This window comes from Chrysemys picta, chromosome 8 (genome assembly GCF_011386835.1).
Source record: "Chrysemys picta bellii isolate R12L10 chromosome 8, ASM1138683v2, whole genome shotgun sequence".
Taxonomy (NCBI): Eukaryota; Metazoa; Chordata; order Testudines; family Emydidae; genus Chrysemys; species Chrysemys picta.
This window is the reverse complement of record NC_088798.1, coordinates 29,742,445-29,769,256: the sequence shown is the minus strand read 5'-3', so window position 1 is coordinate 29,769,256 and position 26,812 is coordinate 29,742,445. Positions and strand designations below refer to the sequence as shown.

Here is a 26,812-nt window from a genome sequence, read left to right as displayed (position 1 = left end):
CTGTTTGCATAGTTGTGTCTACACTGGGGGGTTTTGCAGGCATAGCTATGTTGGCGGGGGGTATGATTATTTTGTAATGCTCCGAGCCAACACAGCTAGGCAAAACTTTAATGTAGATGAAGCCTTAGATTAACTGTGGAGTTAGACCGCAAAGAGAAGAAACCCCTCCTTTCATACTCTTTCCCATTCCTGCAAAGCATGTAAAGGGGAAAGGCTCTCACATGAGCACTCGTTCTCAGGGTGTACATTATTGTTGTACAAAACGTACATCTAACTATCAAATGTAGCAAACAAACAGACAAAAGATTTCAAACCAAACTTCATTGCCACCGAAAAACATTAATGCTTTCCTCATTGATATCAATGAGCAAGGAACTCTTTCCATCTCAGTTAATTGAGTTTCCTGACTGATCAGGAAAGATACAAGCTTCTATGGAATCAATTTTGGCATATTGTTGTAAAATCCCATATTAATACTTGTTAAAGTAGACACTCCCATTGGTTTCAATTCAGGATTGAAGGTTTCCAAAATGTTGAGTAATCATGGACATTTTCCTTTAATAAGTCCTACAAACGGAAGCATAACAGCATTATTTTAATAGTTAGACCTGAAAGAAGACCTCCTACATGTAGAACTTGCCTGCAGAATCCATGCAGGAGTCTTCAGCGGTATTGAAAAGCAACTATTTGGAGGCAGTGTGATTCTAGGCATGATGGGATCCTTAGAATAGCCTCATCCATTGGAGACACAAAGACCGACTCTCCCCCGGCACCAGGACTTCAATGCCGTTACTCCTGATTTAAACCGATAAGACGAGACACCGGCCTATTTTTTTAAAGGAAGTAAATATTTATTTTTACACTTGAAATATTGAACCCTGGGAGTTTGAGAATCTAAGGGCTTCACCACCCACTACAGGGGTATCAATTCTACTGTGCACTATATCAGGGAGTAGCCGTGTTAGTCTGTATCTACAAAAACAACAAGGAGTCTGGTGGTACCTTAAAGACTAACAGATTTATTTGGGCATAAGCTTTCGTGGGTAAAAACCTCACTTCTTCGGATAATCTTTCACACTAACTGGCCCATGTGGATCCTGCTGGAGTTAACTAAAAGTTCCCTAGTGCATGTTACTACAGTACTGTTTGAAAAAGGCCTACATTAATGTGCACTAGGGAACTTTTAGTGCATGTCAGCAGGGTCCACATAGGCCAGTTAGTGCATAACTCACTAGTGCACATTAGAATGAACACCCCTCTTGGGAGACTAATGCACTGTGTAGACATACCTGACACCAGGCTGTGTAAAAAACAAACAAACAAACAAAAAAACCAGTGATGGAGTGAGGGTGAAGCCTTCTGTCATTAGAATATTACAGGTAGCACATGCTAGCCAGAGACCCTGATTTATATTATTTACACGCCGCACAGATAAGAAACAGTGGATCTACAAAGAAGCCAAACACATTTCTAATCTGAGGGTGCATGGAGACCAAATAAGCATTTCAAAACTGTGTCAGATGGTGAAAATGTGGAGTTGATAAGTACATTGTGTCTTGTGGTGTTTGTGGGTTATGGGTTATGAGTCTGATCCAGCCTCAGAAGAGGACCACAGGATTGCAGTCATGAGAGAGTAGCAAGAAAGGGATGAGCTTATTTCCCTTACATTTTTGTTCCCGTCATTATGCTGACATAGGATTAATTTTATGCCACTTTTAGTCCATACAGTATTTGTCATAGAGGAATAAGAATGATATTGTGTCATGTATGCCATTCATCTATATTGCTGCGTTGTTCTTTGACCTTCTCAACATTTTGGAAAATGACTGTCCAGCTGTTTCAACTTTTCCATTTACATGTTGACTTGTGGCAAGTTTTTAATATTGCTTTAGATCTAAATGCTGGTATTAGCTCTATTTGCAAAGCAGGTCTTCGTTCTCATGCCACCCATGGCAAAGGTTTCTGTAAAAACGCCTACAGTCGTATAGCTTGTTGTGCTCGCCACATGCCCACAATTGCTTTTTTCAACTCTTCTTTGGCACTGTTCAGAGAAGACCAAATCCCCCTCCATTCCTGTAATTACCTGCCCATTCCTCTGTCTCTCTTGGGAGGCTGCAACATTACTGTTCTATCTGGATGCTGTAACCAGCGAGCAACTGTCCCAACCCTGTGCTATTGGAATTACTATGGAAACAATGGAAAACACTGTTGGGATCCCAAAGTTTTTGTTGTTTAATATTTATATTGATATAATGTCAAGAGGCCTTAGCAAAGTTGAGGCTCCATTGTGCTAAGCACTGTGCAAACATTTAGTAAATAACAGCTCCTTAAACGTGGCCCCTTACAAATTAGAGGCTAAGTTACTTCATTTGGCTGTAAAGTCCTTTCTCTCTCACAGACCAAAGCACTCTGAGTGCCAATAACATGCCCATAAAGTGGGTGTGCTGGTGTAATCAGGAGCTCAAGCCCTTCCATTTCTGTTTTTGCCTTTGAAGTCCAAATGTGAGCGTCTTCATTAGAATTTGGGGAGTACCTCATCCTCCAATCAATCTACCAATATTATTAGCTTTTCTTTTTACACACACTTTCCTTTTAGCTCAAAACAAATGTAGTTCCCTTTTTTCCTGGTCCAGATATAATAAAACATTTGAACATTTCCTCTGTAAGCACCTATTCTAACCCAGAAGTAGGGTTATTCTCAAAAATGCTTAAACCATTTAGAACCCAAATCCTATTGAAAATCAAACAGTGGGACTTTGGCTTCTAAATATTTTATGTCCTTTTAAGATGCTGTTGAAAATTTTACACACAATTCCTAAGGAAGTGTTACTGTTTTGCCCTCCAGGTTTGCATTGCAGTCATTAATCATGCTTTTGTCTTTATTTAATGATCTTACCAACAGCATTTCTGAGGCATGCCTTGGCATGTTAATTAGGCAGTCCCTCTCAGCCTGTTTGTTTCATACCTATGCCACAGGCTAGTGGGGCTCAGGCTAGTGCTCTAAAAATAGTTGTGTAGACAGTGCTTTAAAGGTGCAGCTCTGGCTGGAGCTCAAGGCTGGTCTTCACTATGGGGAGATCAACACTGCTGCAAACGATGCAGCAGGGATCAATTTAGTGGGTCTAGTGAAGGCCCACTATATCGATGGCAGAGTGCTCTCCGGTCAGCCCTGGTACTCCAGTTCCCCAAGAAGATTAAAGGAAGTCAACCAGAGAGTGTCTCCTGTCAATGCAACTCCCAACGAAGACACCGGGGGAAGTCAACCTAAGCTACGTCGACTCCAGCTACATTATTCACATAACTGAAATAGCGTAGCTTAGGTCAACTTACCCCCATAGTGAAGACAAGCCCTCAGGCTCTGACGCCTGGAAAGGGGGGTGGAAGTGCAACTTCAAATGCTGTCTACACAGCTATCTTTAGAGCACTAGCGTGAGCCCCACTAACCTGAGTCTGTTGACTTGGGCTGGGAGGCTCGCTTCTGTGGACTGTGTAGATACACTCAGATGTATGGTTGAAATACGCTCTGCAGCTTGTGATTTGCAGATGATTGTTGTTTGCCTTTGTTTTATTGTAATAGCTAAACATTAAAGCAAGTTAGCAATGCTGTGTGAGTGTTTAGCAAGATGTAAGGGAATACCTGCAACACTGGTTTGGAGAAAATGGAGCCTCTGGGTTTTTTAATGAGCACATGAGCACATGTCCTTAGGACTAACGTTATTTCCCAAGCAAGTGTATAATACTAAAATTGCAAAGCTGCAAACAGATGTGATTTTTTTGTCATCACCTAAAACTATTACTGAACAAAATTCCTCTTTTATGATTTCATGTGAGGTAATGCCATTTAGTTTGTTGTAACAAAGCTCTTGGCATGGTGTAGAAACCAAACCGAAACTTGGGGCACCAGATTAAATCTTGGCCCTATTGAAATCATGGACAGAATTCCTCTTGACTTCGACAGGGCCACCATCTGTATAGGCAAACCATCATCATCATAATGCTCAATATAAAGAGGGGCAATGATAAACTTTGATGATTTAAAGATTCCAGGATAATCTGGAAGACTTTATTTAGTGTCAGGAAGGTGGTAGTTTCATTTACTTGTGCAAAACCATCATCATATATGGAGCATTAAAAAAATTAAGTCCATATGAAAGAAATCTTTTGTTTTCTTACAGTTATCTTTTCCTAGAGAGCTTCTTGGCGCTCTCTGTGATGATCTTCTTGTTATGCCTATCTCAGTTGAACTGGCTCATTCAGAGATAGTGTTATGACAAGGATTTGGAATGAGGAAACAGTCTGGACTAAATCCAGCTTTGCAATAATTACAAGCAGATTGTTGCTAAAGGCATTTTGTCTACGTGTTACTTAAGCTTACACAAATCTGTGACTACTGGTGCAAGTTTAGCAGGCATAGCTAGAAATCATCTATGCTAAGGTAAGTTTCTTTTTCTCCCTCCTACCCCATCAGCTACTGAAATTAAGCAATGTGGATGTCACAGAGAAAGAGAGGTTGCAAAATTCTTCTTTGCTGAAGAAAAATATAAAGCGGGGAGGGGGAAATCAAGACCCCCAAAGCTGCATCTTGCATAGCTGAATTCATTACAACATCTGTTCATCTCTTCTACCTGCAGGGTCCCAAAGGCTATCCAGGGCCACCAGGTCCACGAGGCGAGCAAGTGAGTGATGAAGGCACTGTAACAGTTGATACACATTGTACAAAGCATGTTAAGTACAATTAAAGATAATGACTTTAAATGCTTATAGCAAATAATTTCTTTCAATTGCTGACTGGTTGAAGAAATACTCAATAGATTTCATTCTTGACTAGGTACTTAGTTGCGATGGAGATGAGTATGGTTTAAGGGCCTAGCTAAAACATAATAGACCAACTTGTTTTCTCCAGCAAGTCTGGTGGCATGGAAGAAGTGTGTTGTGTAATGTTTTAGGAGGCAATTCAGACTCTTTCAAAACCTTACCCCTGAGACTTGACAATGCATGCTTAATCTCTGGATGGGGAGATGGGAAGGGACTGTGTGTTGCTTTCTTAAAATATCCTTCATGTGAGTGTTAGAGGTAGACACTTATTACTTCTCCCTTCTAGAGATAAGGGGCCATGGCTGTCAACTCTAATAACCTTGGAACAGGAGTCAAATTTTTCTCTTTTGTATACAGTACTGAATGCACTGTCAATGCTGAATGAATAATCATGACCTAATGATAGTAGTGACCAGAGGCAAAGTCAAAAACAAAAAATACAAGAATAGATTTTAACTGTCCAAAACTTTAACTGAGCTCTACTCCAAGAAACCAAATGAAGGGCAGTCGTTATAATTCAGTCCCTCGCCTTCTGGCATCTTTCTGCAAGAGAATTAATTATCAGAGTTGTTCAGAAGAACAGCATTGTTAACTGCAGGACCTGAGAACCAAAGTAGGAGCTTGTGAAAAGTGATTAACTAGTAATGAAAACAAGAGGGTAAATTGTGTGTGTGTGTGAGAGAGAGAGAGAGAGAGACAATTTTGGCACTAAATATGCAAGTGTGTGAATTCTCTTGAATATAATCTGATACATTAGACCTCAATGTGAAATTACTGTTTGCCCAGCAGTACTGAAGGCTGTCTGACCTCATCTCAACATACCCATACTATGGTTATAAATAATATTATTCATAGTCTGTTATATTATTTTCAAAATATTTAAAACTCATTTATAAAAATTTGGGAAAATACTTTTGTTCCACAGCCTGTTCTTACTGCTGCTATTTTAAGGATGGTGACAAGAAGATACGTAATTGTAGAGGATGGCCTGGAAAGAGTCAAGACAATGATAGTCATTTTGCATGTCAGTAGCAACAGACTGTGAAGTTCAAAGTATCCACTTGTTGGCTGGAATTTCCATAAACCTCTACAGCAAAGAAAAAAGTTACTGTTAATATATCAAATGTGGAATTACTTGAGAGTGAAGCACAACTGGGAGTGCAAGCAAGGTTTTAAAAAGAACAAACAGTAAATTAAAATGATTTGTTGCTCTTTGGGTTTTTTGTCATGATCTGCACTTGGAATTTTTGGGACCTGATCCAGCCAAAAATATCCATAGCCCTCTGAAGTGTTTCAAGCTTTAGGAGACCCTGGATCCTGGTTCCATGGCAGACCAACCCATTCAGGGAATAATCAATCTCCCATATATGCCCAGAGGATGAAAGAAAGCATGGAAAGCAGAACCATCTTGGAGGCACAGCACTTATGCAAAATAAATTTTGCTTCCCACATTCATGACTTCTAATGCCTGGGATTATTCTTCCTCACTCAAATCAGCTGCATGTAGCTCATGGACGAAGTTCTGATTTTGCATTAGTGTGACTCCCACATGTGACAATGGGTGGAAAGGTTGGACAATCTCTAAGCCTGCCCTATGGACTTGGTTTGTTTAAACATAAAATTAGCTAAGGAGAGAGCCAGGGGTGGAGGGAAAGGTGGTGACATTCTAACTTCTTACCTTCTTCCCATTTCAAATCTTAGTACTGGTTTTTGAGGAGAAGCTGATCATTGGAGAATCCCAAGGGGCTTCACTTCCTCCAGCACCTGTGCCATGATTTTCTTCTCTTTTAATATTTTTGGCCAGTGGCACCTCTTGTTTTTCTTCCTGGTTGATATGGAGAATGGACCTCCTAAGGGCCCTGCAGTCCAGAAATGTTGGGCCAAATCAGCTTCTCTAACGGATAAATTGCAGGAGTGGGTACTGGGTCAGGAAAACTACATGAGTTTCCCCAGACAGAGGTTAGTCTAGATTGGCTGATACCGCCATGAATACCAGTCCTGAAGGCCAGGCCTAGATGCCCAGCTCCCTGGCATTGCAAAGTTGAAAGGCTAGGGCTTCATTTACCAATGACTACCCATGGAATCCCCAATGAGGTGGGTTCATACAGGGCATGGGAAATATGGCGAAGCTATTGCAGCCTTTTTACATCTCTTCTTTGGTGGATTCTCCAAGGTGTTTGGGTTGCTGATGCATGTCCTTTCCAGCCCCAGCTAGGCCCCATCCCCAATAATGGTTTCCCCACCCAATGAAGGATGCTCTGGATGGCTGGTGGAGACAGGGTACAGTTGATCCCTTTGTTTAGGATGGGCAGATCCAGATGTGGAGAGTCATCACTGGGCTCAGATTCTGTGTGGATGATCCCCTCTTGTTTTCAGATTTCACATAGGGCATTGCTAATATTCAAACTTGGGTGTTTAAGGGAAAAATAATCCAGATAAACAAGAACTCTGAAGATAGATTTGACCATGTCATTGTAAGTAACTTTTTAGGTGTGTGGATATAAAAGGATTTTTGAAATATCGAGGCTCGGTTTTGAAAAGCGACAGAGCCTTTCATTTCATAACATGGAATCCAGGGAGTTAGGAACAATGCATTTTCAATTATGGGCGGCATAAAGGAAGTATTTTGAAGCAGTAAAGCAAATTAAAGCCTCAGTCTCAATGTGAGTTTGTACTACCTTTAAATACATTTGAGGAAAAAACAGTTTAATCTGCCTATACTTTCCCACAATAGTTATTTTTACTACCTTAGGCTAATTTACTGGGGGGGGGGACACTTTTGGATTTGATTAGGGAGGGAAGGAGGGGGGAAACAAAGAGTTTACTGTACCCATTATCAATCCACTGTTACTCTAACCTTATCCGAGCATACCCACATTGAGACCAATATAAGGAAATTCAGATATACAAGGACATTCAGATTCTTCTTACATTTGTACATTTGTTCCATAAAAGTGTAAATCTTAATAATATGGCCAAGATCAGTGTCAGCTTGTGTTATCTGCACCATAAATACCTGTCCCCTGAGGGCATCTCCCGTTGTGCATACCTGATTTTGCCAAACATTGTCTAAGGGTTTTCCGTCATGAATCAGTGTTTTTTCCCCTTGTACTTCACTTCATTTTGGACTAATTCCCTCCCTCTCCCCCAATCCTAAATGCTTTTGCAATGTGTGCACCACTGCTCAGGAAGTAATCATGCTGATTTTAATTATGTATAAAAAGTGGGTTTTATGGGCTTCCTATGCAAATTACACAAGAAACAGTCTTGTGTTAGGAGAAAGCTCTTTCATGTTACCAACAGGTAAAAATACACTAAACCTGATTACTTTTTTTCACTTTCAATGTAGGGAATTCCGGGAATGGCTGGCAATGCTGGTTCACTTGGTTACCCTGGCAGGCAGGTGCAGTAACTATACAAAAGAATTATATGTTTTCCTATTATAAGCACCTTTTCAGTACTATACATTAGTTCAAAATATGTTTCCCTTCCTCTCTTTGGGGTTAATTTTCAAAGTGAGGCCTGGTGTACACATGGCCTGTTCGTCAGCAAGGAGTGTTTTGACAAACTGATCTACCGCAAAAGGATTCTCTGCCATCATGTAGCATTAATGATGTAATTTCTGAAAGTACCCTATCTAAATCTGCTGGCACTGCTGATGGCATCACTGCATTGGCTGACCTTGTATCACTAATACTCGAAACAAGCCTCCTTTCAGAGGCACCATACACGGAAGTCATGTGGTGCATTGTGCCCTTAGTACTGGGCCCTGAGTGGGTGAGACACAGTAATTCTGTATCCCTCTAGTGCATACATACCTTGTTACCAAATTACAGAATGTATAAGCCCTATTCACCCCTTTGAAAACCTTCATTGCTCTCTGTCTGTTTCAACCTTTTGGCATTTAATGTTCAGAAGAAACAGGAAGCATTCTGCTCTAGTACCATTCCTACTTATTTGCCTACACTTATTTTTTTTACTGCTGAAACTATTTCTTTCTTTAACTTTTATGTGGGGAAAGAGTATGTTAAAGGGCTTTTTCCATTCAGTTCATTGAGAGAGAGAACCAATGAAAACATCAAATTGCTATCAATGCAAGCCATTTGTAATATTGATTTTTATATACCTGGGACAGATAGATAGTTCAGTATAAGCAGTTGGTGCATTAAGAGGAAATGTCAGTCACTTTTCCTAACATTTAAACTGCATGAGCCAAATTCAGTCCTTGTATTTGTCAACTGACTTCAATGGAGTCGTGCCTGCTTGAGGGGCTGAATTTGACCCACGCTCTCTAAACTATTTCAACATTTTACTAGACCAATTTTACGGTGGCTATATATTAAAAAGCATTATTAAATAGTTTATAAAGTGACTGGATGACAACATGCCAACATTTAAAAATACAAAATGCTTTGAGTATTTGAAATAAACTTATTGTTCTAACGTTGGCTAGAAAATGACTGGAACTGCATTCCAATATAAAAGTTTATGAAAAGTTCCATGAAGTTATTTTAATGCCAAGTTCACAATTGGGTAGAAGATTTCAACTGGATTGGGAAGAACTTTCCAAAAAGAAATAACTTCAATATAAAGGAAGTTGCAATCTCTGTCTAGAGATTCACATAGCACCCATCATGAAAAGTGCATTGCCAGTTTGGAAATTAACAATTATTGTGATAATTCTTTTAAATCTAGTATTTCCATTTATTTTAAATGAAGTAAAAGTTGTGTCTTTTTATACTAGGGGTTAGCTGGACCAGAAGGTAACCCAGGTCCTAAAGGTGTAAGAGTAAGTAACATTTGTAAGCATTACGGCATGAATGACTGTATTTTTATACATATAGTATGCTTGAGAAATTTCATTGAATTGCCAGTTGCACGGCCACTGAAACACTCTGTCTATTGCAGAGCTGGTTAATGACAAACTGTATTTCATTAAAAATTTGAGGATTTATTTCTTTTTCATGCCTACAAGCAGTGTAGAATAACTCATCTTGCTGCTCTTCCTTCGCTTGGAACATATACAGACATGAAAAGAAAGAAAAAGAACCCTGTGAGAGTGTGGGGGGAGCGAAGGGGGGAAGTGGAGGGGAAGAGGCCATTTCCTGCCTGGAGCATTATTTCTGTAGTAGAAGCTGTCAGGAGTGAAGGCAGATCTGGCATTTGTAATCTTCAACTGTGACAGAGGTTGATGGAAGGAAACAATCTTGTCACATAAAGAATACGAGAGTCACCTTCTGCTAGATCCTAAAATATTTCAGTTGATATCTTTTGTAGCCCAGACCAGGGGTACAAATCTGAGCCCTTTAAAAATTTAAGCTTTGCTTGGATCATTTTTGAGTAAAGTTTCAAGGAGAAAAGTGAAAAAAAGTTTTTATTTTTCATACATATACACCTATATATGTAAAAACCATCAGATTTTATTTCTTTCAAGGTTACTGCCCTCAACAGATCATCAGACTTGGATCACATGGGAATATGATGTTAACTGTGTATTGTAACCTGAGATTTGTAATTGCTTTACACTAGAAAGTTCTCAAGTTTTTGATTCCACCCTCATCCTTACACAACTCCATTATTGTACAGGTTGCTGTGAAGTACCCCACCCATGTACTTATTCGCGACACTGATACTGACTTGGACTCTTTATACATTCCATGGGTGGCGTACCTGAGCCCACTTATCCACTGACGCTTTAAAAACCCCGCACTCCAATCTGGGTCTGTGCTGGTTATGTGATATGTATGTATCTCGTGATCCTTGTAACTGATACCTGTAATCCCCCATAACTCAAGCCGGACCCCAGATGTACAGTACCTTCCCTCTTAAGAACATAAGAACATAAGGACGGCTGTACTGGGTCAGACCAAAGGTCCATCTAGCCCAGTATCCTGTCTACTGACAGTGGCCAATGCCAGGTGCCCCAGAGGGAGTGAACCTAACAGATAATGATCAAGTGATCTCTCTCCTGCCATCCATCTCCACCCTCTGACAAACAGAGTCTAGGGACACCATTCCTTACCCATCCTGGCTAATAGCCAATAATGGAATTAACCTCCATGAATTTATCCAGTTAACTTGTGTATATTTAATCTTAAACATTAACTTTAATAAAAATTTTAAATCTGTACCTTATGATGCTGTCAAGCTTCTGTTACAACTTCTCCATCATGTTACTGAATCTGTGCACTTGTGTCTTTTATTGCAGATATTTAAAGCCTTCATCTGCAACAGCTTTTTGAGATGTCTCTAAGTTTTGCTCTTCTTACATTCAGTTTTCATTATATGATGGGATATCCCAAAGATATTGCACCCATATGGCTCTCAACCCTCAGACATTTGTTCCTTTTTCTCTTGCCCCAAAGTTCTCTATAAACCTGTAGCCAACTCCTTCTCCTGTTATACAAGAGAAAGGTGATCGCAAGCTTTTCCACTAAGTGGCCCACAAGCGTCTTCTTATTTCGTATGACTGTTCTGTCATTGCTCAAAAATGACTCATACTAACAATCTCAGAATGTCATGTTTCAAAAGGGTGTCTCCTACATAATCCTTTCTGCCAGATGTTGCCTGTAATGTTGACCCAGAAACATGGTTTTGTGCCCTTGACCCATGCAGTTATGTCAATATAATTTGAGCTCTTTGGATCCTGCTTATTTAAGGGTTTTAAGACAATGCAGGGAAAGAAAAGAGAGCTGCATTTTTCCCTAATGTGTGGGGTACCAAGAAGAGTATTGTCCTTCCTAAGATCCTCAAAAGATGGGTTAAGATATTTCATTAAATTCAAAGGACTGTAGAGATAGGTGTGAAAACACTGATTCTTTTTTTCAGTAATTAGATGCTGCACCTGCCTTTGCACATTCTCTCTCGGAGCCTCTGTGTGTAGAATCTCTTCATTGTACTTTTGTTTGTGCCAATTTGCAATTGAATTTGTACGTGTCTGTCACGTATGCACAGCCGTGAAAATGTGAAACTGAGCTTTGGAAGCAATATCATGGAATATAGCACATACAAACCATTGAAGGTTTGAGAGGAGGTTTACATTTCTCAGGACATAGTGTTAGTTTTCAAATCTTAAGAGCCAGGAATTTAAATGCTTACTACATTTTAGGAGGTGGATTTTTTTAAGCGTAATTTTAAAAAAATACATTTTCCCAGGATAGCTCCCTGTACGTGGAATTTATTTTCCCCCCAATACAATCCTCCTTTTACCAGTTTCATGTTGAAGGAAATGGGCTGACCAAGGACACAAGTGTGACTTCCTTCAAGTCACCTTATATTCTGAATTGTATATATCCCATTCAAACCCAACAGTGGAGTAATCACCAATGACATTCTCGTTGTCTAGTAGAAGAAAGCGGCACCTGTGTTTTGCTCAACAGAGAATTATAACAGCTCTTATGAGTGAGAAACATTTCCTGCCCTTTATAACTTTTCATTGTATTTCATATTATGATTTTTTTTATTTAACTAGACTTTGTGGGGCTTCTGCTGATCTCCACTATGTTGATGAAAAGTAGAATTGCTTCCTAATTCAATCACAGAAGGCAAAATTTTCAAAAACTCCTAAGTGCTATTTTCATTTGAGAATTTCTTCAGTTTAATGTTTTCACTTTCTTAACTTAATTTTTATTCATTTAACTGGAAGTGAATTGGATATTTTGAGAACAGTGGTTAGCATGTGTCCTATCGCAATAGTTACTACTCTGGCTACTCTATTGATCTTATGTTCGAAAATTCAGTTATTTCTACCGTACCATTTTAAAAATTAAACACAGTGGTATTTAGCTGTGGATTTTCAGATTTTGATGGAACATAAGCAAGTTACTTCTCAGGGTATAGCTATACTGGAGCTGGAAAGTGTAATTTCCAGCTTGAGGAGACATACCTGCACTAGCTTTGCTAAAAATAGCAATGTATCCACAGTGGCGCAAGCAATAAGGGAGGATAGCTGCCCCAAATATAATCTCGTCTGAGATCCTAGGCATGTACTCTCGGCAGCTGGTTCCTCCCACCACTTGCACCACTGCAGCGACACTTCTATTTTTGGCACACAAGCTCAGTCAGAGCTAGTGTGGGATGTCTCTTGAGCTGAAAATTGCAACTTCCAGTTCCAGTGCAGATGTTCCCTCAGACAGCATCACTCTCTACGTGGAAAGAAAGCATGGCATGATGCAGTTACAATTAAACTGAGGCTTACAATGATGTGTCACTAGTTTTTTAATGGGATAGACAATTCTCCCCTTCTATTTAAGCAGGGAGGGAGAAGACATCTTAGTCACGTTTTAATTAAAACAATCCAGCTGTGACAAGATAAACTTGCAAAATAATTCCTTTGTAGTGGAAATCACTCAAACTTATTCACAAAAACAAGAATTTCTTTTTGATTTACAGGTGAGGAATATTGTAAATTTGAAAGGAAATTTTTAAATATTTCTTTGTTCAGCACTTTCTGATGCAATAGTATATCATTTGGGAATTTTTTTCCTAGTATGGTTAATTTGTACGTTATCTCTGCAGTGGTGGGGGATTGTCACCATCAGTTGGATTTGGAGGGTGAAATCCTGGTAACATTGAAGTCACTGGGAGTTTTGCCATTGACTTCAACTGAGCCAAGATTTCACCCAGAATCTCAAACCACTATACGTACATAAATATGTGGTAAATCTGTATCTAGCCTTGTTCTTGAGATGCAACCTTTTAATGAAGAAATTTAAGAATTATTTTTCTGTTCTAAGGGTTTCATTGGACCTCCAGGGGTGGCAGGACAGCCAGGACCTGAAGGAGAAAGAGTAGGTTTAATGAACCATTTATTAAATATGTACACATTTATGATAATGAAACACACTGAAGTATAGCATATCCCAGAATGAGACCAAGGAAAACTTTATTATTTATGTAAATCTTTTTAAAAAGGAAAATAAGGCTTGTCTGACAGCAAAACTGATTGGGGGTGTGTGCAAATGTCATCCTGTTAAATAATAAAATCTGCTGATTAGAATGAATCTAGTGAACGAAATCAAAATAGCACCAATGTTAATCAATCTGAATTGGCTGTAAAGTGAAGCTTGGATTTCATCTAAAACTTCTGAGATTGGGAGCCTGTTCTTGTCATTGAAGTGAGCAGTGAACGTTTCCTCTAAGAGTAATTTCAGTCCATGTATAAATCACATTTCTGAATTGCCTGGTATGCGTTTAAGACAAAAATGCCCATGATAATCTGATAACTGATTTTGAGCCTAATCTTTCTACTATTGAAATCAAGGAAAGTTTTTCCATTGACCTTAATGACAGCCAGAGCAAGCCCTTCTCAACATTCTAGGACACATTAATAGAATTCAACTAATATGCCTGGAGTGAAGAAATCACAATTTACATTTCTCCATCCCATTCTCTCTGCTCTCTTATAACAAGAAATAGGTACAGTGTCTGCTTTTTGTGGTGGTGATTTTTAGAATGTCTTTTGCAATCAAATGTGCATGCCAATAATGTGTAATTAAAATCACTTTTAAAAAATCTAGATTCTGTAGATTTTTTAGATTGTAGATTCTCTTTTCTTTCTTTTTTTTCCAGGGCATTCCAGGACTGCAAGGAAAAAGGGGTCTTAAGGGGAGACTGGTAAGGTTACTAATATGGGTTACTACTTTTGTTGCTAATTTAAATGAATAATGTAAGTCTGCATATAATTTTAAGTAGCTGAAAATGTTGGTGTCATTGTATTCACAAATGATTGTATTATTGTTTCCAGCACATACCTGGCACTACAGAAAAATGACAACTTGTTGGGTAAATTTAATGGTGCGGCTAAATAAATGTAAATTACGAATTCTTAACCTGATGGCTAGTTCAACTATTGGAACTATCAGTGTGACTGCCATGGGGTTAAAAGGTCACAGAAAAATGCAAACAGTTTTAAAAAATTATTGTTAATGCAACACAGATTTATGATTCCAGACTTTATGAGGAGTCTGATTCAGGTGTTGGCCTGAATACAAGTCAGTTGCAGCGTCTAATAATTTCAGATGTTTGTAGAAAAAATAGTAGAAAGCAACTGTTGGCAAGTTAAAGCTATTCCCTACTTAATACAAACGTATTTCTGTATCTGGGGGCAGACACAAATCTGCTAGGCATACTAAGGTTTACAGTATTTCTGATAGATCAGAAAACTGTAGCATGATCTGTTATGTGCCAAGTTCTTTGTTTTCTGCCACATGGTTGTACTTTAAGACTTTTGCTGTCTGGATGTAAAATACTGTGGAGGGAGAGATGTATAGCTCTGTTGGTGTACTTTTTGTGTTTGCTGCTAGTTATTACAAAACCATATGAAATATGGACCAGCTTCCAATACATGTGAATTTTGGGTTAATCAGTGCATAACACCAAAGGTGCTAAAAGACACTCCTGAAACACGTTAATTAAAATCAAGAACATATTATTTAAGTTTTTAATGCTGCAGATTAATGTGTGAATCAAAAAAGGTGAAATGTATTAAAGTAATTGGCTAACAGGTTAGTGTGTTCAGTGTTTTGTCTACATTGTTGCTGCTCATTTCTCATTTAAATCATGTACTACTTTGTGCATCCCAAAAGTGTACACTAGCAGATCCATGCTATTGGTATGCTTATTGCACCTTGTGATAAGTCTCTTACTAGCCATGTGCAGTGTGCTAGCTTTTCTGAGACGAATGAGCATCAAGGTAAAAAAGCAGATGGCTCATGCTCAATCTGTGTATGAAGGAGGTGATGCTGATAGGAAACTTTGAAAAACTGTCTGGAATTATAATCTTGTATTCAACTGAAGGCACCTGACCTCTGGTTCTCAAGGTGGTATAATGTCTTGATCCCACTAGACTGCTCGTAGCTACACAAGTAGCAGAAGTGGTGAGAAATTAATTTTCCATCTTCAGCTAGTCATGTATTGCACCCATCCCGCTCTAGTGAGGACTCTTTACCATAGAGATCCATCTTCAAATAGTTTAACACATGGCAGTCCACTGTTTAAGTAACAGAGATCAATGAGAGCACATCAGGCCAGTGCTCTGCACATACTGTTGGCTTTCTTTCTACTTAATGCCAGATCTATTTCTTGATCCTGAAATCAGTTCCAAGACCTTTGTCCTCATCTTTAAAGCACCTATTGGGCTAAGGTTTAGTTAGCATAAGGCCCCATCCGTCAAAGCACTTCAGTAGGTACTTAGCTCTAGGTACTTTGTTGGATCAGGACCATAGAATGCCTCTTTCCCCAGATCCAACCCAATGGCCTCAGGGTGAATATCTCAAGAGGTTGGAGCAGGATGTTGTGGAATTCCCCAGTGTCAGAGAGATGAATCCTAGCCTTACGATTCAGGGTGAAATGCAAGACTCATCTTTGTGCAAACTTTCCATCAATAACAATGAGGGGAAAGAATGGCCATCCTGGCACCATTACTTTTGGAAGAAGGGCAAATCCCAGATATGATCTCATTTTGGAAAGCAGCCTAAAACTTGAGAAGTGAAGATCCGGGGCTTCTTTTAGGGTAGTTCTTTTAATTTTTAACATAGCTCTAGACACCATGGTGATGGATGCTTTAAAATGATTGTGCTTGCCATCATTTTGTTTACTGTCCAGATGGCATTTAATATACTATAGCAAACATCTGACATGAAAATCATCTCTTTGGGATTCAAAATGCTACCAATTAGCAGACTAGTTGAATATTATTAGTGTTTATAATATCTTTTGCATATTTGAAATGGAACAAAATATTCAATTGACTGAATTCCTTATTATAAATATTAGAGAGTCTGAAACTGCCTGCATTTTAAATCAGTTGGATGTACAGTATGTTTTAAAGAAAATATTCTGTATTCAAGGGGCATGTGTCCCATTTCTTTCCATATTAAGTATGTAATATGAAATCTGGCCACTTCTGTATTATTATATTACCTGTCTTGTTATATATGCTGCACAGTATTTCACATATACTACTTTGAGCACATTTATTGGGAATGTACTATATAGGATTAGTTACAACAGGGACTGGCAACCTTTAGCACGCAGCCCATCAGGGAAATCCACAGGGAAGTGGTGTGGGCCAAAGGATGTGCTGGCTGCTGCTTCCTGCAGCTCCCATTGGCCTGGAACGGCGAACCACAGCCAGTGGGAGCTGCGATCGGCCGAACCTGCGGATGCTACAGATAAACAAACCGTCTCGGCCCACCAGCAGATTTCCCTGACAGGCCGCGTGCCAAAGGTTACCAATCCCTGAGTTACAACAACTAGTACTCAAACTGACAAAGCAGACCTTTTAAACTATACCAACAATCTGCTAGTCTAGTCCATTGTAACTGTGTGAAAATACTACAGACCTGTTTTCTGTTAAAAATATGAATTTTCTTGTTTTCTAGGATGTATTATAGCAATATGCTAGATGATATTACTGATGTAATAAAACATTTGCTAACCCCCTCCCGCACCCCAACCCCGAATTTTGTGAGCATTCATGGCCCGCCATACAATTTCTATACCCAGATGTGGCCCTCGGGCCAAAAGGTTTGCCCACACCTGACCTACAATCTGAATCTGAGACCTAGTAATTGGAAAAATTGCCTTGTTGCTTCCTCCATTTCACTTTTGATCCAACTGTTAATTTCTATTTAAAAATGTGTCTTCATGGGTGTCATCTGGAGTTTAACATCTATTGGGGCACACATCCTTCCCAAAATATGCTATATTTCTTAAAAGAGCAGTAAATTGGCCTTTGACTATGGCTTCCCAGAAGGTGGCCTCCAATAAGCAAAAGATATTTTAATAACATGGCACTATGTCAAATCCCCATTTTGCACATGTGAAATTTCACGATACAATTTCAGAGTCCAATTGAAAATTTGGCCTAGAGTGGATAGGTTTTCAAGTTAATTTCAAAGTCTGTTATATTTAATAATTAACATTATGAACCTCTACTGAATCAGCAGCCACATAAGGAATAAATCAAGTATCAGAGGGGTAGCCGTGTTAGTCTGAATCTGTAAAAAGCAACAGAGGGTCCTGTGGCACCTTTAAGACTAACAGAAGTATTGGGAGCATAAGCTTTCGTGGGTAAGAACCTCATTTCTTCAGATGCAAGTCATGCTCCCAATACTTCTGTTAGTCTTAAAGGTGCCACAGGATCCTCTGTTGCTTTTTATAAGGAATAAATGTTATACAGTCTATTTATGTTATGAAAAACTCGTACCTTAAAATTAAGGTATATCAATTGTCACTTGTGAGCACCATCATCAGATATTGAATACAATTTTCACAGTATGATAGATGGGCCTGTTTGTTGCTTGGAAATGGCCTGAATCATTTTTGCTGAAAACTGGTCAATTTGGAGGGCTATCTTTTGGCTTTAACACATGCAGACTTAGGAGAATTTTCTGAGAAATTGGCCCTGTTTGTTAGTTTGCAGCAGAATGCAAAAAACACCGTGGGCCAGGGTCATCTGGTGTTTGGGAGGGCTTCAGCCAGTGAAAATTCAGGAGCTTGGTGGCAGAAACTTTGACAAAAGGAAGAGGTAGCAGAAAATGGCAGCAAACATCCCTTCCTCAGAAGGCTCTTAGAAGGTCAGTGCAGCCCAAAAAGTTAACTGTGTTTGCCAGGACAGGGATGTTGCCTGGGGATGCCTTGATTCAGTGCCTCCCTCTGCCACCTTCACCATTAGAACGCCTCTATAGTGTCAACTGCTAAGGAAAGCTGGCCTCCTGCTCTCCCAGCAGAAGGCCTGTAAAAAGGGCAGCAGTGGTGACATCGGGGTGGTAACAGCTATAATGTATTCCTCGCCGCTTCACTTTTGGTAAATACAACCTGATCAGTTGAGCATGTCTGCATTTTGTTGTGAATAAGCCACATTCCTCTACTTAACTAGAAATCCAAAGGATATTAAATTGTATCTGTGCGATGTGGATACGTTTACACTGTTGTAAGAACTTTAATGGTTTAACTTCCTTTATTGATTTTATTACAATATCCAGTAATTAATTTCCACAGTTTTTTTCATTTACTTACATTAAATATTGAGATTACCATAGCCATCCAATGGAGTTTTTTAATGGATGAATCATAAAACATTGAATAGTTTGTTGTGTATTTTGAATGTGCAAAGCTGCTACAGAGCATGGAGAATGTTTCAGAATTGATCTAGAGAACACCTGACAAATTAAAACTTCAGATGCAGTCACAGACAGTAATTTGTCAGGGCTTAAACTCCTTGGGTGAAATCCTGGCCCAATTGACGACATGGGCAAAGCTCTCATTGACTTCTGGAGAGCCAGGATTAGGCCAGCATTACTCCCTGGAGTGCTGAAGTAGTGAGCTGACTTGCGGTTTGTAATAAAGAACCATCTACTATGCAACCGTCCATTCAATCTGACCTGTCTTTCTCCTTTTCATAATTGATATTTTATTATTTCTGTTAAAAATACAATGTTCGTTCATTGTAATGATTACAATTCAAAAGTCAGCACATGAATTAGAATGAATAAATCAATTTAATTCACATTATGATGAAAATATGAGGAATGATGAGCCTAGTAACTTATTGCAAGATGCTATATAGACTATTAATGGTACATTCACAGAGGAATAGGAGTGGGACATATTCTTGTCCACAGTGAAAACTGACTGGAACAAAATAAGACAAGACTGAAAAGAACAAGACAAAGTATAAGTAAATAAGACAATACAAGACAAAACAAAACTAGCTGGAACAACTCTAGTTCAATGGTTGTGGAGGAGAGGAGAGTTATACAAGATAATTTCCCCTTATTATTTAGTTAAACTCCATTTCTTATGATGGCACCAAGGTAAAAGACTAATAGTTCTGATTAAAGAAAAACATGGCTGAGATATCCAGAGGTATTTTGTATTACAGGGCAAACTTCCCACCTCCCCACTGCAACTGTTAAGGTTCCTTTCAGTTCCTCGCCTGTGGTCCCTGTTTATCCATTGTTAGGCACCTCTCTCCCCCTTCCCAGCTTTTAACTAAAGATATTTAGCTCTACTAAATCATGAGCTAGACAACCTAACGAAGGAAGGTTGAAAGGGCTAAACGAATAGTATGTGTGACCTGAGGCACTTCTGAGCATGGCCCACTGGAGGTGAAAGGTTAGTAACTTAACCTACTCTTGCAGCTATACAGAGAGAAAACTAAAACCTTGAAAACACCTGAGAGCAGAAAAGGTAATATTTATGAAATAATTACATGCAGGATGAAAGAAACTGCTCCCTCTAGTCGGTGGGAATGGAAGGGTGGTTCCAGTTAATGTGAGTTAACTAGTTGTGAATTCTAACATGCACACTCACAAATATTTGTAAATCTCCATGCAAACACTCCCAAAAGTTCTGGATCCTAGCTTATCCTGGGGGCTCAGCCTAGGGCAGTAGTTCTCAACCTGTGGCCCGGTCAGCACACAGCTGCGACCGATGTGACATCCTCAGGGCCATACAGGTAGTACTGGATGCAACCCACATAACAAATTGTGGAGAACCACTGACCTAGGGTGAACCATGACTAGGAACAAATGTTTATCTCCTGGAACAAACTATTGTGGAATATCTACAGTACACTAGAATTTACAGTTGTGTTAGTGAAATTGAATTACTTGAGCTAAATCATGTTGCTGAAGTTGCAGTATGAAGAAGACAAACCCTATGAGAATGCACTGAGAAGGTTAGGGATGGATCAGAGCAATTGTGGAGGGATGGCCAGTAAGTCCATAAACGGTGTTAATCCACTGTCTGAAACACCTGTGAGGGTGGAAAGGAAACATAGCAAACTGTGTCCTCTAGTACAGTCTAAAAATACTATGCTAGCAACTATGAACTGTCCGTTCAAATACCATGTTCCCACTTTTAGGATGTCTTGGCAAATGTAGCACAAAATTACATTGGAATTTTACAGCTGTATCACAAGCTCATATGTCCAGGATCATTCTTGGCTCTCTTACAGCTCTGGTGCTTGCAAGATATTTTATTCCCATACTATCTATATTTAAGATTTTTTTTCCTGGCTGTATTAGCTTGCATTTTTCCAAGCAGAATCCCCTCCCAATTTAGTATAGTCTGCAAATTTCATTGGTGTGCTGTTTTACTACCTCTTCTAGATTATTAAGAAATGTGTTAAATCAGACGGGTTCTAGCAGTGCTCTGCACAGTTCTCCACTACACACCTTCCCTCCAACTTAATATATTGGCATTGATCACTAAATTTTTTGTGCTCTTGTTTACAACAGAATTGTGTTGCTCTTGTGGGCATTAACTTTTGTGCACCACCGCACTGAATCCACTCTCTCCCACATGTGGCTCTTCCAGTTGGTTAGTGAGCATTTGATAGGGATATTAAATCAATAGGAATTAAAATAATTCAGTCAATTCATGCTTCCTTTCCAGGGCAACATCTGGGGAAGTAAAATAGGATCCTTAATAGGGAGCAAGAAAGATCGTGATTCCAGGAAGGCAGGACTACAAGTCCTGCAGCCCAAGGCAACAATGCTAATTTTGGCTCAAAACTGAAATTTCACTTGTCCAATCAGATGACAGGTGCATCCTGGTGACTACATAGCATCACTACCCTGATAACTAAACTCTGAAGTCAACGCTCTGCTAAGATGATTGAGGAAATTCATACCTCATTTGGTGGTGTTGTTTCAGTCTCTAGCTGCAGACTCAACCAGGCAAGCATGCATTAGTTTACATTGGCAAGGATAACTTTGCATACAGAATGGTTAGAAAATGAAGGTTTAATTCTGAGCAGCGCTGAGTCCCTCATATCGGTCATTGATTGTAATGCACATTTGTCATATTGAGTTTTCATCCATAAATATTAAAAAACAGGGTTAGGTAAATACTATAGGGCCTGGGGAAGATGTGATATTGTAGTAAAGGCACGGAACTGGGTATCCGAAGACCCCAAACAAACATTCCAATGGGCACTTGCATAGTATCGACCTAATAAGGGCTCAGTAAGAGGATAATGTCATAGTCTTGCAACTCAAAATGTCATCCAAAAAATCTTCTCACATCTTTCTTGGATGGGATTTTGGAGAAAGACAATGAAATGTTTTTTGAATTCTGCAGCTGATATCATTTATTTTCCCCCCTTCTTGCTAATATCGTCTTACTTTCTAGTACCTTTGATCAATTTGGGCTGGGGTTTTCAAAGGAACCTATAGGATTTAGATGTCCAAATTCCAGCTTTGGATAAGAAAGGACAAGTCATTCATTCTTGCAAATTTCTTAAATGTTCGTACACATTTCCAAGTGTAATGTGAAGAATAATATCCGGTGTGTGTTGTGATTCTAACAATGTTACCTCTCTCTTGTTACCAGGGTTTTCCAGGTGACTTTGGAAACAGAGGCCCCCCTGGTGCAGATGGGAATCCTGTAAGTGTCAAATTGTGTGTGTGACTTTGCAATTTACAATATGATGGTATTAAAATGTGTCCTTGATCAAACCTGTCCAAAAACCAAACAAACCCCTTGAAAAGAAGGAGAGATTCAATGAAGTCCACTAGAAATTTGCTCTTGCTCTTGATTTTACATTGAAGGTGCTCAGATAAGCGAGAGAGTTTCTGAAAGCTGCTGAATGTGGCCGGCTCCCATTAGGAGCTGCAGATGCTCAGCACCTTTCAGGATCAAACTCTTGCCTGTTTAAGCTAACTAAAGAAATCTGCATTCTTGCTAAAATTCTTAGTGACTAGGGCCCTAGGACATGACTTTGCATTGATATGATTAAACTACAGTTCCAGGGTCTCTTAAAAAGGGGATATTCTGAAGTTGTTTCTCAGGAAACTGGCTTTAGTATGTTCAGGTATTTACTAGCTTTGAACTATTACTGAATAAGCTTCTGGACCTGTCTTTTCCTCATCTGTCTTTTTTAGTAACTCAGCATTAATAGGGCAGCTGCTCTTTCTTTGGCAACACCTTTTCAGAATAAAGTGCTCTGATGATGCAGTAATCAAAACCTGTGACAGTCATCATGTCATTGTTTCAGTACTGACTTCAAAGGAGCCTCTCTCTTGGCCTGTTCTTAGTTGACTCTGGCTGCAGCTCTTAGCTTTGGATTCCCCTGGCTTGCAGGAGCCCCCCATAGATGTAGAACTAGTTCCTCCACCACTCTTCCCATGGTCCCTGACACAATGAACAGGGAGTAGGAGTGGCCAGATTGCAGCTGTTCTCAGCTGATGGATGTTCCCTTGGGAAAGATGGGCAGTTAGTGCCTATGGGCTACTCTAACCTGGATTTATAGATTCATAGATTCTAGGACTGGAAGGGACCTCGAGAGGTCATCGAGTCCAGTCCCCTGCCCGCATGGCAGGACCAAATACTGTCTAGACCATCCCTGATAGACATTTATCTAACCTACTCTTAAATATCTCCAGAGATGGAGATTCCACAACCTCCCTAGGCAATTTATTCCAGTGTTTAACCACCCTGACAGTTAGGAACTTTTTCCTAATGTCCAACCTAAACCTTCCTTGTTGCAGTTTAAGCCCATTGCTTCTTGTTCTATCCTTAGAGGCTAAGGTGAACAAGTTTTCTCCCTCCTCCTTATGACACCCTTTTAGATACCTGAAAACTGCTATCATATCCCCTCTCAGTCTTCTCTTTTCCAAACTAAACAAACCCAATTCTTTCAGCCTTCCTTCATAGGTCATGTTCTCAAGACCTTTAATCATTCTTGTTGCTCTTCTCTGGACCCACTCCAATTTCTCCACATCTTTCTTGAAATGCGGTGCCCAGAACTGGACACAATACTCCAGCTGAGGCCTAACCAGAGCAGAGTAGAGCGGAAGAATGACTTCTCGTGTCTTGCTCACAACACACCTGTTAATACATCCCAGAATCACGTTTGCTTTTTTTGCAACAGCATCACACTGTTGACTCATATTTAGCTTGTGGTCCACTATAACTCCTAGATCCCTTTCTGCTGTACTCCTTCCTAATCAGTCTCTTCCCATTCTGTATGTGTGAAACTGATTTTTCCTTCCTAAGTGGAGCACTTTGCATTTGTCTTTGTTAAACTTCATCCTGTTTACCTCAGACCATTTCTCCAATTTGTCCAGATCACTTTGAATTATGACCCTGTCCTCCAAAGCAGATGCAATCCCTCCCAGTTTAGTATCATCTGCAAACTTAATAAGCATACTTTCTATGCCAATATCTAAGTCGTTAATGAAGATATTGAACAGAGCCGGTCCCAAAACAGACCCCTGCAGAACCCCACTCGTTATGCCTTTCCAGCAGGATTGGGAACCATTAATAACAACTCTCTGAGTACGGTTATCCAGCCAGTTATGCACTCACCTGTATAGTAGCCCCAGCTAAATTGTATTTGCCTAGTTTATCGATAAGAATATCATGCGAGACCATGTCAAATGCCTTACTAAAGTCTAGGTATACCACATCCACAGTTTCTTCCTTATCCACAAGACTCGTTATCCTATCAAAGAAAGCTATCAGATTGGTTTGACATGATTTGTTCTTTACAAATCCATGCTGGCTATTCCCTATCACCTTACCACCTTCCAAGTGTTTCCAGATGATTTCCTTAATTACTTGCTCCATTATCTTCCCTGGCACAGAAGTTAAACTAACTGGTCTGTAGTTTCCTGGGCTGTTTTTATTTCCCTTTTTATAGATGGGCACTATATTTGCCCTTTTCCAGTCTTCTGGAATCTCTCCCGTCTCCCATGATTTTCCTAAGATAATAGCTAGAGGCTCAGATACCTCCTCTATTAGCTCCTTGAGTATTCTAGGATGCATTTCATCAGGCCCTGGTGACTTGCAGGCATCTAACTTTTCTAAGTGATTTTTAACTTGTTCTTTTTTTATTTTATCTGCTAAACCTACCCCCTTCCCATTAGCATTCACTATGTTAGGCATTCCTTCAGACTTCTCGGTGAAGACCGAAACAAAGAAGTCATTAAGCATCTCTGCCATTTCCAAGTTTCCTGTTACTGTTTCTTCCTCTTCACTGAGCAGTGGGCATACCCTGTCTTTGTTCTTCCTCTTGCTTCTAATGTATTGATAAAAAGTCTTCTTGTTTCCCTTTATTCCCTTTAGTTGAGCTCATTTTGTGCCTTTGCCTTTCTAATCTTGTCCCTGCATTCCTGTGTTGTTTGCCTATATTCATCCTTTCGGATGGGGGCCAGGAGCTGGGCGAAGAACCAGGGAACAGTAACAAAATCTCTGAGGATGACCCCTCCTCTGCTGCACCAACTGGAAACTCTTTAAAGTTTTGCTGATGCCTTGATTGCCCAGTGGCACCAGGATTTTGGCACTCAGTAATGTATTCGGCATTTCTGATCTCTGGAATGAAGCTTGCCAAGGGGTTAAGTAATATAATATCTTTCACTTCTGTGGAACTTTTCATCTTGAAAGAACTCAAAGGGCTTTATTAGTGTAACCAACTGCTGTACAAATTATACACAAGGGTCAGTTCCTTCTGCCCCTCTGCCCCTCTCCAAAGCAGATGCGTTCTTTCCTCCAGAACTGAGGGGAAGAGCAACACTTTAATAGAGACAAACTCAGCAAGTCTAGGTCCTAAATTACAGACTTAAACATTACAAAGAACTGCATTTTAGCACCACACATTTGAAAATGAGTTTTTTCTAATCTAGCAAGACAGCTGCTGATATCACAGCCTCTTCAAATAGCCAGCGAAAAACCCACCCTGTGGGGCTGGTTCAGGCAAGGTGCCAAGTCTGCAGCTGCAGGGGGCTGGAGGTCAGGTTGCAAATCTAATGTGATATTTACTGAGTGTACTCTAGTGCTGATGATGTGGAGCAGGAGCTACTGCATGCTGACTGGGAGTTCGGTGGCGATAAGAGCTAGAGGTCCCTGGAGACTCAGGAAGTCTGCCCCGTTATCTCAGCTCTGGCTGGGACAAATCATACTCTCCACATCCCAGCCTCCTTCTGTTTACCAGCATTATTCCATCCCTGTTTTCATGCTTCCCTCCCTAGCCCTTAATCATGTACATGTTACATTCCCCATCCACAGCCCATGCAGAATAGAACCCTCCCAGCTGGTACGACAGAGGAGTTTGGGGCTGGTGAATGGGTGGCTGGCAGAGGAGGAGGAAGTTACCCTTTAAATCTTTTGGTCTCACAGCTGGAAAGCCCAAACGATGGCTTCACAGTGGGCCCAGATTTGCTTTCATACGCCCCACCTCCAACATTAGGATGTGGAGAGACGCAGTGAGCCTCTGACATAATTTCTATCACCTGATTGTCCATATGGTAATTAAGCTTCATAGAGTCTGAGCCTGGAAGCAGACCTGGGTGGCTATAGGGGAGAGCATAGAGATTGCAGTCTTTGAGGCTGGGTAACCCATAAGGTTCATAGCACTTTTGAGATTCTGCAGCCACAGAGTTTAATTTGGGCAGGAAAGAGCCAGTAGTTTGTTAAAATTGCTTAAAAAGTTTGAAATAATTTATTTTCTGAAACTTATTAAAAAATATTCTCCAGCTGTGAAAGAAAGAATAATTATAATGAACTCTCTGTGCACTTCAGATGTGCACTAAAATTTGAATCAGTTTTAGATATACATAAACAATTGCCCATAAAGAGAACATTGCCTTTCAAGGCAGTCTGCAAAGAAATTCATTTTTAAATGGAGCTTGGGCCTTTTTTTGGCTTCCCTGTTATAGATAAAAGGAGCCTGACATGCTGTGTCTCCCCTCTTCCCCCCCCCCCAATAGTTTCCCATTCCCTCTTTTGTTTTCCCCCTTAAAATAGCAGGAATGTCAAGTCTGATCTTCCCTGGTTTTAAAGGCAGGATTTCATTTCTCACGTCATGTTTATTATAGGTTCTCTTACCTTGATAAAGAGGCTTTTAGCACATACATTCTTTATGCACAATGTTAGTCAGTCATCTTTCAGGTCCTATTTATACATCAGAGATAAGCCAAAATTCCAATTTCTTTTTCTTTGCAGATCACCTTTCATTACCTGTGGGGGTGTATTAAAATATTAAAGT

General features: G+C 39.8%; 1 protein-coding gene across 5 annotated transcripts in view; it reads left to right on the top strand.

Annotated features, from left to right (window-relative positions):
- Positions 1 to 26,812, top strand: part of COL24A1 (collagen type XXIV alpha 1 chain) — a 234,615-nt gene that overhangs the window by 60,235 nt on the left and 147,568 nt on the right. For all 5 annotated transcript variants that reach the window (XM_065554165.1, XM_065554163.1, XM_065554162.1 and 2 more), the window contains exons 8-13: positions 4,632 to 4,676; positions 8,165 to 8,218; positions 9,560 to 9,604; positions 13,551 to 13,604; positions 14,386 to 14,430; positions 22,159 to 22,212. In XM_065554165.1, coding sequence (XP_065410237.1) covers positions 4,632 to 4,676; positions 8,165 to 8,218; positions 9,560 to 9,604; positions 13,551 to 13,604; positions 14,386 to 14,430; positions 22,159 to 22,212 — 297 coding nt within the window. The remainder of the gene's footprint in view (positions 1 to 4,631; positions 4,677 to 8,164; positions 8,219 to 9,559; positions 9,605 to 13,550; positions 13,605 to 14,385; positions 14,431 to 22,158; positions 22,213 to 26,812) is intronic.